The sequence below is a fragment of the Oncorhynchus masou genome, chromosome 1, assembly GCF_036934945.1.
Source record: "Oncorhynchus masou masou isolate Uvic2021 chromosome 1, UVic_Omas_1.1, whole genome shotgun sequence".
Taxonomy (NCBI): Eukaryota; Metazoa; Chordata; class Actinopteri; order Salmoniformes; family Salmonidae; genus Oncorhynchus; species Oncorhynchus masou.
The window spans coordinates 65,241,887-65,257,040 of NC_088212.1; the positions used below are offsets into that span (position 1 = coordinate 65,241,887).

General features: G+C 44.3%; 2 protein-coding genes across 2 annotated transcripts; both read left to right on the top strand.

The window, feature by feature from the left end:
* Positions 1 to 348: 348 nt before the first annotated feature.
* Positions 349 to 4,577, top strand: LOC135557965 (neuronal acetylcholine receptor subunit beta-4-like). Its single transcript, XM_064991745.1, has 5 exons — positions 349 to 480; positions 1,351 to 1,395; positions 1,864 to 1,973; positions 2,136 to 3,213; positions 3,778 to 4,577. The coding sequence occupies exons 1-5, from the start codon at positions 367 to 369 to the stop codon at positions 3,940 to 3,942; spliced, it is 1,512 nt and encodes a 503-aa protein (XP_064847817.1). The 5' UTR covers positions 349 to 366; the 3' UTR covers positions 3,943 to 4,577.
* Positions 4,578 to 6,561: 1,984 nt separating this feature from the next.
* Positions 6,562 to 14,392, top strand: LOC135558045 (neuronal acetylcholine receptor subunit alpha-3-like). Its single transcript, XM_064991834.1, has 6 exons — positions 6,562 to 6,695; positions 7,652 to 7,791; positions 10,371 to 10,415; positions 12,273 to 12,382; positions 12,821 to 14,072; positions 14,165 to 14,392. Exons 1-6 carry the CDS (start codon positions 6,635 to 6,637, stop codon positions 14,288 to 14,290), a joined length of 1,734 nt encoding a protein of 577 aa, XP_064847906.1. The 5' UTR covers positions 6,562 to 6,634; the 3' UTR covers positions 14,291 to 14,392.
* The last annotated feature ends 762 nt before the right edge of the window (positions 14,393 to 15,154 follow it).

The following is a 15,154-nucleotide window of genomic DNA, read 5'->3' on the forward strand; positions in this document are numbered from 1 at the left end:
TATAAAAACCAGGAAGTGTCACATTAGGTGTTTTGATCTGCTCCTCTTTGTCCTGGGTTGGGGAGCTGAAAGACTGAAAGACTGAAGTCAGCAACACAGTCTTCATCCAGTCCATACAGGGTTATGAAACATGCTCCATTAAACAACATAAAAAGACAGGCGTGACAGTCCAGCTATAAAACCAGTGACTAAACACAACAGATACAGCCAGTGGGTCTTTTTTTAATCACACAGTAATCTAGTTTTTTCATTGTCATATCACAATTGCAATAAAGGTACCAACTCTGTCTATTTCCCGCAATTATCTCCAAATCACTGTTGACTCTTTCCACAGGTTGCAGTTGTGCGGACTCAGAGGAGCGTCTGATGAACTGGCTGCTTAGAAACGATCGCTACAACAAGCTGATCCGCCCAGCTGTGAACAGGACAGAGCGAGTCACTGTCAAACTACAGGTGTCCCTGGCCCAACTCATCAGTGTGGTCAGTCTCATGATAGCCATTCCATAGAGCCAGGTAGAGGCCCTGAAACGGAGAGGAGAGATGGGGCAGATGAGGGAGACCACAGAGGGAGAGGAGAGAGCAGAGATGAGAAAACAGAAAGGGAGAGCAGAGCTCAGAGGAGTCAGTGGCAACCATGTTAATTACTTACACACATTCTACTGAAAGTCCCTGGCCCTAATGACAGCATGGGTATAGGATGGATCTGGCAGGGCTCTCCGTCTCTGTCATGTCCAGATTGAAACTTCAGCACATTGCCTAAGAATGAGCTGTAAAGCTGCCTCAGGAGAGGACGTTGGAGTCCCACACTGATTTACAGGGTCCTCCCTTCCTCCCTGCCCTGGCATGGCCCAGAGAATATGACCAGAACACATACATTCTCTGTTTATGGCTTCTTATTGTCCTCCTCTTTGGTAATTGAAATTTGAATGTCCTGTAAAGTGTAATGCTATGAGAAGTGTGACATATTTGTTTTAAAGCATTGTGCTGTTGCGTGCATTGGAGGTTTGCCCACTCTGCTGCCCACTCCTATTTAGGGGTGTTCGTTTTACTTGCTGTTCAGAGTTGATGCAAGCGCTCTGTGGATTTATCAACAGGTCCAACGGCGCTCAGATGGCAGATGTGTCCCAGGCGAGGGTGTCATTTATCTTAACAATTGACCCCATGTGCAGGGAATTTATTCAGCGTGGAAACGCATCTCTCACTTTTACTCTCTTCTAAATCAAGCATGTGCACTAGAGGAATGTGTGCTGGAGTCTGTATGTGTGTTTTGTCAATCAACATGCTTTGTGTATTGTATAGTAAATAATCTGTTTTTAAATTAAGCTAACACTCCGCCTTTTTAATTTCCAGAATGAGAGAGAGCAGATTATGACCACCAATGTTTGGCTCACACAGGTAAGTGTGAAGATTATGGTCCTATCCTATGAATCATTCATTACTTAGTCTGTCCCCCTCGTCCGTCTCCAGCTCCAGTGTCCTTCTCATTGAACCTGAATTGAAGCAGAACTATGCCTCTGACTCAGACAATCCGGAACAGAACAGAATGATAATTGTGCCCACACCCTTCACCACTTTTCATTTCAATGATAATTAATTGTGTAATTGGAAATGATCTGGTGTTGGCAGAGAGTCCTTATGTGACTGAGTGTAACAGTCAGAACAGTGAGGGTAGCCTATCAGTTAAGAGCACTGGGTCAGTAACCGAAAGGTCGCTGGTTCCAATCCCTGAGCCGACTAGGTGAAACATGTCTCTATGTACCCTTGAGCAAGGCACTTAACACTAATTGCTTATACAAGTTGCTCTGGATAAGAGTGTGTGTGAAATAACTACAATGTAAAATATGTAACCCCCTGTCTCTCCAGCACTGGGATGACTACAGGCTATCATGGGACCCATCTCAATATGATGGCATTGACAAGCTTCGTATTCCTTCCAGACACATCTGGCTACCTGATATTGTGCTCTATAACAAGTAAATATTCATTGTCCAGATATATTTTCCAAATGATGAACACATTTTCTCATGTAATTTATGGATCACGAAAATCTAACTTGTGATTGTAATACATTTTCTCATAAAGACATAATACATTTCTGTCCTCTCCCCCTACCTCCCTCATCACTCTCTCCATAGTGCGGATGGAACCTATGAGGTAACAGTCTTCACCAATGCCATTGTCCAGTTCAACGGCAGCATCGTCTGGCTGCCTCCGGCCATCTATAAGAGTGCCTGCAAGATCGAGGTAAAGCACTTCCCCTTTGACCAGCAGAACTGCACGCTCAAGTTCCGGTCATGGACCTACGACCACACTGAGCTCGATTTGGTCCTGAAGACAGGGGTGGCCAGCATGGACGACTTCACTCCCAGTGGGGAATGGGACATCTTGGCCCTACCGGGCAGGCGAACGGTTAACCCTCTGGATCCTACCTACGTGGACCTCACCTATGACTTCATCATCAAGAGGAAGCCTCTGTTTTACACCATCAATCTAATTATCCCCTGTGTCCTCATCACCTCTCTGGCCATCCTGGTCTTCTACCTGCCGTCTGACTGTGGGGAGAAGATGACACTGTGTATCTCAGTCCTCCTGGCCCTCACTGTGTTCCTCCTCCTGATCTCCAAGATCGTCCCTCCCACCTCGCTGGACGTGCCTCTGATCGGGAAGTACTTAATGTTCACCATGGTGCTGGTGACCTTCTCCATCATTACCAGTGTGTGTGTGCTCAACGTGCACCACCGCTCCCCCAGCACACACACCATGCCCTCCTGGGTCAAGGTAGTGTTCCTCAACAAGCTGCCCCATCTGCTCTTCATGAGACGCCCGCAGAATAACTCTGCCCGCCAGCGGCTACGCCAGCAGAGACAACTCCGAGCTCGCAGGTCCATCCTGGCGGACCTGGGCTACCCTGCCACCACCACGTCCAAAACAGCCACCTCTGCCGCCATGTCTTCTTCTTCTGCCTTCCTCTCCTCTGCCTCGGCCTTCGCCTCCCCGGGACACTTTTACAACAAAGTCACAGCTCCACTGGGGTACACCCACACCTTCAGGAAGGGGGAGGCCCGCTCCACTGAGTTCCTGCCCAACAGCTTCCCCTCCTCCCAGGACCTCCGCCAGAGAGGCAGCCCAGACTGGGGGGGAGATGTCCAGGAGGCAGTGGACGGGGTCCGCTTCGTGGCTGATCACATGATGGGGGACGATGATAACCAGAATGTAAGTAAACCATGACCGTGTCCATGGGGTTAGTGTTGTGAAAGGAGCTCAAAGCAGTGTTTTTTTAATCCTTGGTCCTGGAGAGACGTAGTGTGTACAGCTTAGTACTTTAACACCTGGTTCCACTAATGATCATGACCTTGATCAGCTGGACCAGTTGTGTAAGTGCTGGGCTAGGACAAAAGCCTGCACACGCTGTGATCCTCAAAGACCAGGAATGAAGAATGTGAGGTAGTTGAGAATAAAATCCAATGAAATAACCCAGACTGTTGTAATAGGTCGTTTTCTTAAACAAATCAATGTAAAAGTGAGGTGACCAGGCTTGAAAAATGTCCACTTTCAAAAACTGCTAAGAACAGCAGAGGAGAGGGGTGAAAGGGTCAATAGCTTCTACAAGGTCTGGCTCAGTAATATTTAGACTGGTGATTTCGCTTTGTCTCTTCATCTTATATTACATTAGCATAATTTTTTACTCAATCACATATTGTACTCCATACCCAATTTCTGCATGTCACAGGTGCATGACAGTAATGTGACCATACCTTGTTCTCTGTGTGTTCCCAGGTGATCGAGGACTGGAAGTATGTGGCAATGGTGGTGGACCGTATGTTCCTGTGGATCTTTATAATAGTGTGTGTGACTGGAACCCTGGGTCTCTTCCTCCAGCCTCTATTTCAGCATTCAATAGTCCCCATCCAGCAGCCCAGCTCAGACACACCCCGTACCTGAACCCCCCCAAGAGGTATGGGGGTCATGCATAGACATAAGGGCCATAGAACATCAACCAATGCCATTTGGCCTACAGCAATACAAGTCTCTGTATCTCTTTCTGTTTCTATTTCCTGGTCCTAACGTGACACAACGGTACAATGAAGACTTTTTTTTCATGTAGCTGAAGCAGAGATACAAAGATGTCCCTCGAAAACTAGACTGAAAGTACAAGCATTACCCAGGTGGAGTAATAACCCACATAATACAGAGAGATATGTCAGATATCATTTGACTCCTATCCATGTTATATCACCCTGTTGTTGAGATGTAAAAGTGTCATAAAAAAAATCTATAAATGTATAAAAAAGTTCAGTGAGTTTGATTAAATTCATTAACACCCAATAAAGTCTAAAGTGGTGGAGTACTTCATGAAATTATGTTCAGTGTGATTAGATAAAATAGCTTGACTCAGTTAAAGCAATTTTCAAAGTGCAAATCAGAATATTAGGTCACATTGATAAGATGGATATTGGGCAAAATCATGTAGCTCAGAACATTATGACTCAAGCTAGGGTGTTATAAAGAGGCCTCCTAACTGATACACCCCATATATAAAATTAGTTGGTGTATGAGTTACAAGTCTATAACCTGTGAATTACGGGGGATATTCCCCACAAATGTAGGATTTTGATGCAATAAACAGTTCCAGTTTAAAAACATATTTGTACTTTTTATTTGGTTATATGTACGTTCCCTGATTTATTCATGAACAGAAACATAAAGACAGAAGCATAAACATAAAGGCAGTAAGCCTAATAGTGAAACATTGACAGCCACACGAGAAGTTACATATTGTGCCATCTACTGGCCACATTGTAGATGCCCACTCTGGCAACACATCCTTTGACATTGCACGGACTCTCTTGCTAAAGGTATCCATCTCTCCTTTGATCAATCGCCAGAGCCCTGTTAATCACCGACTTTCTGTCACATCAGCTGCTAATGACAAGGAAAAGCAGCTTTGTTCCTGACTCATTAAACATGTGAATCTCCTACCTCAACGGATGATATGTGATTACACTGACAGTTTAAACAGCAGCCTGCCTGCTGGGGTGTTTTGGTATATCGCACCGACTTCTAGGAAGTGTGCAAGCTGGGTGCTTTTGACCTAATGATGTATATATATATATATATATATATATATATATATATATATATATATATATGTATGTTTTATGCCAATAGAGTTACTTACACCTCTCCGAAAGAGTAGCCTCTTTTAATAAATGCGATCTTTATCATCTTTGTTGGTCTGTCTTGCCAATGTTTGTAGTACTATATATCCTGATGTTAATCTTTCTGGTGTTTGTTTTGTCTGAATGTTGGGGGTGGAATTACAATAATAGTGTTCAAATAACTGTAAATAATGCTTTATCTATACAGCCACACTGGCATGACAATAACATAACAGCACACATCTGCTTCATCAGCTCGATAACCACAGATGTAACATGTTAACACAGCCCACAGAGTTGTTTACAGCAGCAGGCCATTATTATGTTTGACATACCTTAGGAGAGACCTTGGCAATAGGCAGGATTCCTACTCTTAATGAAGGTGGATTGATAGTTTGAAGCTGCATCCAAAGTAATACATTAAAATGGGGTTGCAGGTTAATGGAAGTCTAGCCTCCGATATGAGGTGTGTGAAGGTTGCTTGTCAAGAGGGGGTTTGGGGTGGGGGTGCCTGGCCTGGGCTTTGGTGTGAGTACAGTTGAGAGCGTCTTTCAGACTCAATCGATAACCTCTCTTGGAACTACCTCCCATCATATTTTTCCAGGAATTTTGCTTGAATACCTTGCACACACTTTGTGCATTGGTGCGTTGTAAGTGTTTTATCGTAACGCTGCTGTTTAACCTTTTACCTGGCTCTTCCTCTGTCCATTGTGACTTGAAGAACAATAGTAGATTGTATAATGCCCGTAAAAGGTTAACAGTCAGCACAAGACGTCGATGACTGATGGTGCAACAGTATACCTCTGTCCATGGTGAGGAAATCTTGCTTCGCGTGAATTGAAGTGGTCTTGCCTTTGAAACCCCAGATACTGTACTTTTCCCCTCAGTTCTAAGTCACATGGTGTGCCACTTTACATTATACAACAGACTACACCAAGTCTGCCGGGTATATTCAGCTGCTTTCATACTTCTGAACGAATCATTGACTCACTGTCAACAAGAAATTTCGTTTAAATTTGTAAACTTTTTAACTCCAGTAACGTCCTCATACCTCCACCCAAATAGTATCCTAGCCCCACCCAAATAGAATTGAACGATCAGTTATCGATTCTGTTGAGTTGACAGACTGCATTCTACAGGCCTACGCCAGAAATCAAATACATGACGTTCGTTATTAGTGATACATACAGTATATACAAACGTCGAATATGAAAGCAGTCTAATGGCGAGGTGACTCCAATTCCTGAAATTACCCGGCCGTGGGGGTTAAAGTGGCGACGTTATGATTGACTACCCTGGTTTCGCACCCTCCCTCTCCTGCATCCCTCCCTCACTCGTTGCTCCCCAGCATCTGTAGCAGCTTGTCGGCACCGCGCGCTTTTATTACTTCCACTTCCCACTTTCTCTCTTCTTCTGCCTCCTTCTGTCGTCCGTGTCCTGATAGATTGAGGATTCATTTTCTGCAATCCTTAACAATGAACGCCCAATTTTTCTTCATTTTTCCCTCCTGTTCGTTCTTTTTTCCCCTTTTGTCGGGTGAGTAGTGTATAGTTTACCTTGATATGAGCCCTCTACTTGTTGCTTTAAGTGCAATCATACTGTATTCAATTAAAGTAATATCAGATACCGAACATAATGATGGCCAATAATGACAATGATAAAACGGAGTATTTGTTGCATGGATACTTGGAACGGCTATAAAGGGCACAATTAATATAAATTAAATATTATATTTTAGTTATTGGCTTATTGTTTTTTTTACATTTTACATTTGTTGGCGTGGATGTCATTGATTAAGAAGTAGACATTTTAAATATCTGATTTGTGTGGTTTCCTGATGTTTTTAGTGAACCTCAAAATCAGGAGAACTGACGTTTTGTTCGTTATGGGCTATATCCTAATACTTTCAGCAATTACGCCAACGTTATAAACCATTCCCATATTTGTCGCACCTATTTTATTTTATTTTAAACGGTACGTGTCATTCATTATATATAAACCATTGATAAATGATTGTACATTTATTTATTTTATTGAAAAACAAAGCATGTTGCTGATATTTGATGTAAATCTACGGTCACTCAGATGTGTGATATCTTTGATTCCAAGGTAACCTAGTGTCTGAGTCGTTTGCATTAGGCTACTGTATGAAATCTGACCTTCAAAGAAAATAATGCCACTCTCCCTGCTTGGCAATCTAAGCTGGGAAAAGACTGTCTAACTGAAAACGAATAAACTAACCAACCCGTTGAATTAACTCAGGGACGAAAATATAGTATATAGTTAGAAAATAGGGACAATTGAGGGATTGTCATTGGCCAAGGAGAACACCAAATAAGGCCAAAATAATTAGTCACCCAGGATCAGTCTACTCTTCCACAAGAATACTGAAAGATGACTTGTCCACTCCATCACCATAGGATACAACAGGTGCTTTAAGTTTTACTGACGCTGTCTATGTCTTACCCTCCACCCCCACCTCTCTTATTCAGGAGGCTCCTGCTCTGAGGCAGAACACAGGTTGTTCTCAGGGATTTTCTCCAGCTACAATCAGTACATCCGCCCAGTGGAGAATGTGTCTGAACCAGTTATCGTGCAGTTTGAGGTGTCCATGTCCCAGCTGGTGAAAGTGGTGAGTGTGTGTGTGAGCGTGTATGTGTGTGTGAGAGAGAGTGAGAGAGTGTTTGTGTGTGTGTGTGTGTGTGTGTGTGCGTGTGTGTGCGTGTGTGCGCGTGTGCGTGTGTGCGTGTGTGCGTGTGTGCGTGTGTGTGTGTGTGTGTGTGTGTGAGAGAGAGAGAGAGAGAGAGATGTTGACTGCGTCCTCAGTGCCTCTGCTGTGCTGTATGTCTCCCTGGTGTTTGAGAGTTCCACTCTCGGACAGTGGAGCGTATATCACACAGTACAGTCTGTGAGAGGCCAGGCTCTGACTGGGAGAAACAATTCATTCCATAAATAACGTATTGAGCACAGTGCCTCTGTGCATTCTCTTAAATTAATATGCATTGATTCAGGTTGATGAAAGCCCATGTTGAGAGCAGCTGTATGGGAGGATGCAGGGGTCAAACTCAACTATATGTGAATGGTCTCATATGAGGGACCAATGTGAAGAGTTGTTCATGGTTCGGGTGCTATCCAGGACACCTGAGATGTGTCCTGCTGTAAATGAGACTCTCTGGGGCCAGTGGGTGATATCAGCCTGAGCCTGGACCCAACAGAGCCTGTCACAGCGAACGGCTGCGTGGGTGTGTGGTTGGCCAAGAGAATATGGGAAATTTCAGCTCTTCCCTCACTCCTCCCATCTTTGAGTAGGCAAACCCTTTCACTCAATCACTGCCACTTCGAATGAGTGCCCCTGGTTTTAATGCCTGGTTTTGGCCGGGCGCATTGTGAGGAGATTGGACGAGGAGAGCGGCAGCTGTTTCGCCAGCCTCAAACTGCCCCAGAGTGGATTACTTTAATTACACAAAAAACGGGAGGGAGGAAGGGCGTCATTCACAAATAAACAGATGTATTACTCTAGCACAATACTGTCTGGACCCTTATGTAACAGGGATCTTGATGTGCTGGGTATTGCCACATACAATTACTCAGGAACTTACTCCCTGTGTATACTTTATAACATAGAAGAACAACACATTTGGGCCACTTTGTGTTACATCAGGCCTTATACAACTAGCAGTGGAATAACCTGTGAGATTAGTGTAACAGATAGAAGCTAGGTACATTCAGTTAAGGACCACTTATCCATGTCTTGTCAAGATCTGTGTTTATTATGGTTCCACATTGTGAGCAAGTTCATGTTAAATATGGAATAAAACAGGACCACAACGAGTCGATTTCATTTCAATAAATATCCTCTGTAGAGCTTTCCTTTGGAGGAACTGGGCTCCAAGCCAGAACCTCTCTTTACTGAACATGACACAGAGATAAGAGTATTTCTCATATTTCCCTGACCTCAGCCCATTTAACAGCACAGAAGAACTTCCTGTTTTGATGGATTACCATTATTTCCCCCCCACGCCTCACACCACTCTACAACTGGGATACTTCAGTCTACTTACAGCTGAACTATTAGCTTTTTTTAAACGCCTATTCTTCCAGGTGGCTCAGACATAATCTCTCATTTAAATAATATACATTCACTGGTTCCACAGTCTGCCTGGAGGGACATACAGGGCTGGCCTAGTTCTGCAACCCCAGAACCACCTGTACTGTATCGACCTGCAGCAGTCTTCCTCATCTTAGAGCCAACACCTGGAGTGTCTCCTGGGAGCTCATCAGGACACATGAATGGTTAATGTTATGAGCTGGGTTCTGTCTGTCTGTTTGTCCATCGGTCTGTTGGTCTGTCTGTCTGTCGCTGTCTGTCTGGGAAAATCTAAATTGTTTTTTGTTCGAAACGTGGAAACAAATGCGCTTGTATGAAATGAGACTCTCCTTCTCCACTCAGGCAAATAACGTTAATAGGGGTGGAATCTCTAAATACATGTGTAAAGTGGTCAAAACTGATTAAGCTGGTTGTAGAAAACATTTTATAGATAACAAGATACTTTTCTCCTTGTAAAAAAACAGCAGATGATTCAAAGGGTATGTCACAGATTCTAAAACACTTCCACACTAGCCACCCGAAAGGTGTCCTCTGTGAGAGGAGGATATAGAGGAGTGGAGGACACTTCTCTGTTCACCTACTAACCTATTGACACTCTCCTCGACCACTCAACCATTTATCAGTTTCTGGGTCATGAAGGAGAGGAGGACAGAGGAGTCGAGGAAAGGACAGACTTTTGCCCAATTGAGGATCTCCCTCTCTCTCCTTCTTTCTCTATTTTTTTTCTTTTTCCATACTCCCCTCTTCCCTTCCACCTGAGCTGAGACAGTGTCAGACCCTAACTAGCACATCCTGAGAGACAGCCTGGAGACTGAGGGCCTAGAGGTTGAACCAATCATATAGTGTATGGCATGCCTCTGGGCTGGAGGACCCAGGTGTTCCTCTCCTCTTAGTGTAGTGTCCTCCTCCCTGTGTAACTCCAGCCAGAGTTAGACCCAGGACAGAACGCTCTGTTCACCCTGCCATCCTGTATGGAAGATGATTTCTCCTGACAGTGTGCCCCCTTTCTAACTCTGAAATATTCCTACAGTTCATGAACCCCCACATTTAGCCTCTGGTCAACTTGTCCTTCTGAGAGTAAATTCTTATTTTCTGTTTCTCAGGATGAAGTTAACCAGATTATGGAGACAAACCTGTGGCTGAGACATGTAAGTACAATCTTCATCCATCTCCTACTGTATGTGTATATGAATTACTGTTTAAACAAATCACTCCACTACATCTACCTGACCTACTGGGCTCTCGAGTGGCTCAGTGGTCTAAGGCACTGCATCTCAATGCTAGAGGCATCACTACAGACCATGCTCTGAATCAAGGCTGTATCACCACCGGCTGTGATTGGGAGTCCCATAGGGCGGTGCACAATTGGCCCAGTGTCGTCTGGGTTAGGGTTTGGCTGGGGTAGGCCATCATTGTAAATAATAATTTGTTCTTAACTGACTTGCCCAGTTAAATAAAGGTTTCAAAAAATAAATTGATAATAATATTTAAATAAACTATCATACGTGATTCCTGGAGGCCATAATGATTTCTTACATTATTCATCAGGAAAATGCTTTTAACCCTCCGGATATTAACCTTATGACAAAGGTTTATGAGCCATAGATTTACCCTGCCATGACTGGGTTACATTTCTATCCAGAGATGATATCCAAAGATGATATCTGGAGAATATATCCAGAGATAATATCCAGAGATGATGTACCATGACTGGGTTACATTTCTACTCAGAGATGATGTACCATGACTGGGTTACATTTCTACTCAGAGATGATGTACCATGACTGGGTTACATTTCTACTCAGAGATTATGTACCATGACTGGGTTACATTTCTACTCAGAGATTATGTACCATGACTGGGTTACATTTCTACCCAGAGATGATGTGACATGACTGGGTTACATTTCTACTCAGAGATGATGTGACATGACTGGGTTACATTTCTACTCAGAGATGATGTACCATGACTGGGTTACATTTCTATCCAGAGATGATGTACCATGACTGGGTTACATTTCTACTCAGAGATGATGTACCATGACTGGGTTACATTTCTATCCAGAGATGATGTACCATGACTGGGTTACATTTCTACTCAGAGATGATGTACCATGACTGGGTTACATTTCTACTCAGAGATGATGTGACACGACTGGGTTACATTTCTATCCAGAGATAAGGCACAGTATATGATCACATGGTGTAGTGCTACAGATAATACAAGGGACTGTACTGTTGCATGGTTTGCTGGTTTTGTCACATGGTTGGTGCTGCTGATATTGCTGTAATACACGCTGGGATGAGCTCATTCTGAGAGAAATGAACCGGAGCTAGATCCATATTAGATCCATATTAATCTGAACCACATATCCACATCTGTGTTTAACATTCATCTTATCCATGACCATCTGTTTGTCAACATATCTAGTATAAGGGACCGTGTGTATATGGTAACAACTCAGTCACAGTCAATACAGCCGAGCCAGTCACAAGAGGGTTGTGAAGAACCACTTAATCGAAAAATGTGGCCATCCTTAATTGAACGGTTAATTAGATAAAATAGTAGCTGTGGACCTGGAGGTCATTGATAAGGTCTCAGGGGAGACACAACCTCTCTGCTGTAGGACTGTGTCACTTATATATTCTCCCTCTTAGGTCAAAGGAAAGCCATAACTGTTTAGTCTAATTAACCATTCAATTAACGGATGGCCACATTTTTCGATTAAGTGGTTCTTCACAACCCTCTTGTGACTGGCTCGGCTGTATTGACTGTGACTGAGTTGTTACCATATACACACGGTCCCTTATACTAGGTATGTTGACGAACAGATGGCCATGTATAAGATGTATGAGGGTTCAACACAGATGTGGATATGCGGTTCAAAAAAGGTGACCATCCGTTAATTGTCAATGGATCAAACATATAGAATGTAGAATTTGAAATGTGTGTGGCTTTTATAAGACTATTATCTAATGATATGAGACAACCTATGACCTCTTCAGATCTGGAATGACTACAAACTGAGGTGGGATCCCAAGAACTTTGGAGGAGTGGAGTTCATTCGAGTGCCTTCTAGCAGGATATGGAAGCCAGACATCGTGCTGTACAATAAGTGAGTTAAACAAGAGTTACGTCTACACAACAATATTGATCCATGCAATTGCATTAATAATATGTACCGTGCATAACTGAGTTCAAGGATTTCTTCGATGACGTTGAAATGACAGTAGATGATCCAAAACCAGGACATGACACTCATTTCTTATATTACACCATCATATACTGTAGATCATTTATGTAGTTACTAAATATTCTTAATGGCGTGAATGTAAAGTCTATTAGACAGTGTTATCAAATGATGGAGCCCCAGGGCTTCTTTCTGATGAATATAGCTGAGGGACAATAGTCTGTTGTTTATATTACATCCTTCCAGTGAAATCTTCAATGATTCATCCATCCCTGTTCTCTCTCTCTCTCTCCCCCCCCCACTGTTTTTTTCTCTCTCTCTTTCGCTGTCTCCTCCCCCCTCCCCTCTCTCTCTGCGCCACAGTGCAGTGGGAGATTTCCAAGTGGACGATAAGACCAAGGCCCTGCTTCGCTACAATGGGGATGTGACCTGGATCCCTCCGGCCATCTTCAAGAGCTCCTGCAAGATTGACGTTACCTACTTCCCCTTCGACTACCAGAACTGCACCATGAAGTTTGGCTCTTGGACGTATGACAAGGCCAAGATAGACCTGGTTCTGATTGGCTCCACCATCAACCTCCATGACTTCTGGGAGAGTGGCGAGTGGACGATTATCAACGCCCCGGGCTACAAACATGACATCAAGTACAACTGCTGTGAGGAGATCTACACAGACATCACCTACTCCCTGTACATAAGACGGCTGCCTCTCTTCTACACCATCAACATGATCATCCCTTGTCTGCTCATCTCCTTTCTCACTGTGCTGGTCTTCTACCTGCCTTCTGACTGTGGGGAGAAGATCACCCTCTGTATCTCTGTCCTCCTCTCCCTCACTGTGTTCCTCCTGGTCATCACCGAAACCATACCGTCTACGTCGCTGGTCATCCCCCTCATCGGGGAGTACCTCCTCTTCACCATGATCTTCGTCACCCTCTCCATTGTCATCACCGTGTTCGTGCTGAACGTGCACTACCGCACGCCCAAGACCCACACCATGCCGTGCTGGGTGCGCAGTGTCTTCCTGGGGCTTCTACCCAGGGTCATGTTCATGACCCGGCCGGAGAGGGACCCTGAGAGGCTGCCTGGGGGGGTGGTTCAGCAGCTGACGCCCCCAGCCTCGCGGCCCTGTGTGGTCTACCCCACAGGAACCATGCAGGGGCAGCAGAAGCCCCAGGCCCTGGTCTCCACCGTGGCTGCCAGTGTGCTCCCAAGCCTGGCCCAGCGACAGCGCCTCTTCATCAGCACGGAGCTCACCAACCTCAATAACCGTAGCCTTGGTGGGGGTGGTGGTGGTGACTTTGTTAATGCGGGCTCCAGCTTCCTGTGTCGCGATGGCCGCTGCAACTGCTGCTGGCGCCAGAGGTCCACCAAGCTGCCCCCTGAGACGGGAGGAGGGGGTGGAGGGGTGGGGAGCATCGGGACCCACAGTGGAGGAGGGTCTGCTGGGATTGGGGGGGTTTGTGGAGGTGGTGGAAGCTCCTGCTCCAGCTCAGAGTCTCTGGATGGCAGGCTGAGGACTCTGTCCCCTCACTTCTCACCGGAGGTCAGGGAGGCCATGGAAAGTGTCAAGTATATCGCCGAAAACATGAGAATACAGAACGAAGCCAAGGAGGTAAGTCGAGACGTATCACATGTGTATCATTCGTAATAGCTAAGAAAATATTCAAGGTCTATCATTTAGTGTCTCTGACAACTGTCTTTCAGGTCCAGGATGACTGGAAGTACGTTGCCATGGTGATCGACAGGATATTCCTGTGGGTGTTCATCTTGGTGTGTATCCTGGGGACCGCTGGGCTCTTTATCCAGCCCCTCCTATTGTTCAATATGTGACCCACTCATACACACAGCAATTACACAGTGACTGAGTGTTTTAAATCATACATGCACAGTCATTTTGTGTATCACCCAGTGATGCGGACCAAAGAAGCTGAGACGAACCAATACTGTGAACGGAAGGGAACCAGATTATGGAGGAAGGCAAGCTGCTGCCAGCTGTTCCATGTCACTTCTCAGTATGTAGATACGTTTCTTATTGCTAAAGTGTGGTGTAGTAGTGATCACTTAGCTCCTGAGGACCAGACTCTGAAACCATGGGAACGTATAACTCCCGTACTGCTGACTACCCATTCCCTTTTTGTTTGCTTTGTGTAAATGACTTCATCATAGTGTCACTTGATTATGACTGGCACAAAGAACCACACTATCGTCAACAAAAGGACCGTGGCTAAAGCAACATCTATTGGACCAAAGGATCCCAAACATGTACATAGCAATGACTGCTTAAAGGGGGCTTTCCAAAAGTACATAAGTATCTCAAGTCAATTTCACAGCTTATTGAAGTCATATCATGTTTTCAAATGTTGAATATCACCGAGTCATTTTGATATTGTTTATTTGTGAAATATTAATGTATTTCTAAAAACACATGCTGTATGTTCTTATTTACTACAACTATACAGCACCATTTCAATCTGATTCTAATGCTCATTAAGGTTTCAATGAACCACGGTGTCATATAACATACAGATAAGCTATTCATAGAAATCACAAACTGTTGAACATTAAAAGGCTATGAGGCAGGATGGGTAACATTATTACACCATATGGTTGAATGTGGAAAAACTATGAAAGCAACCTGAAATGATTTTCATTGTGCTGTGAGGGGTGACACCATGTGGTTATTATCTGCTACTA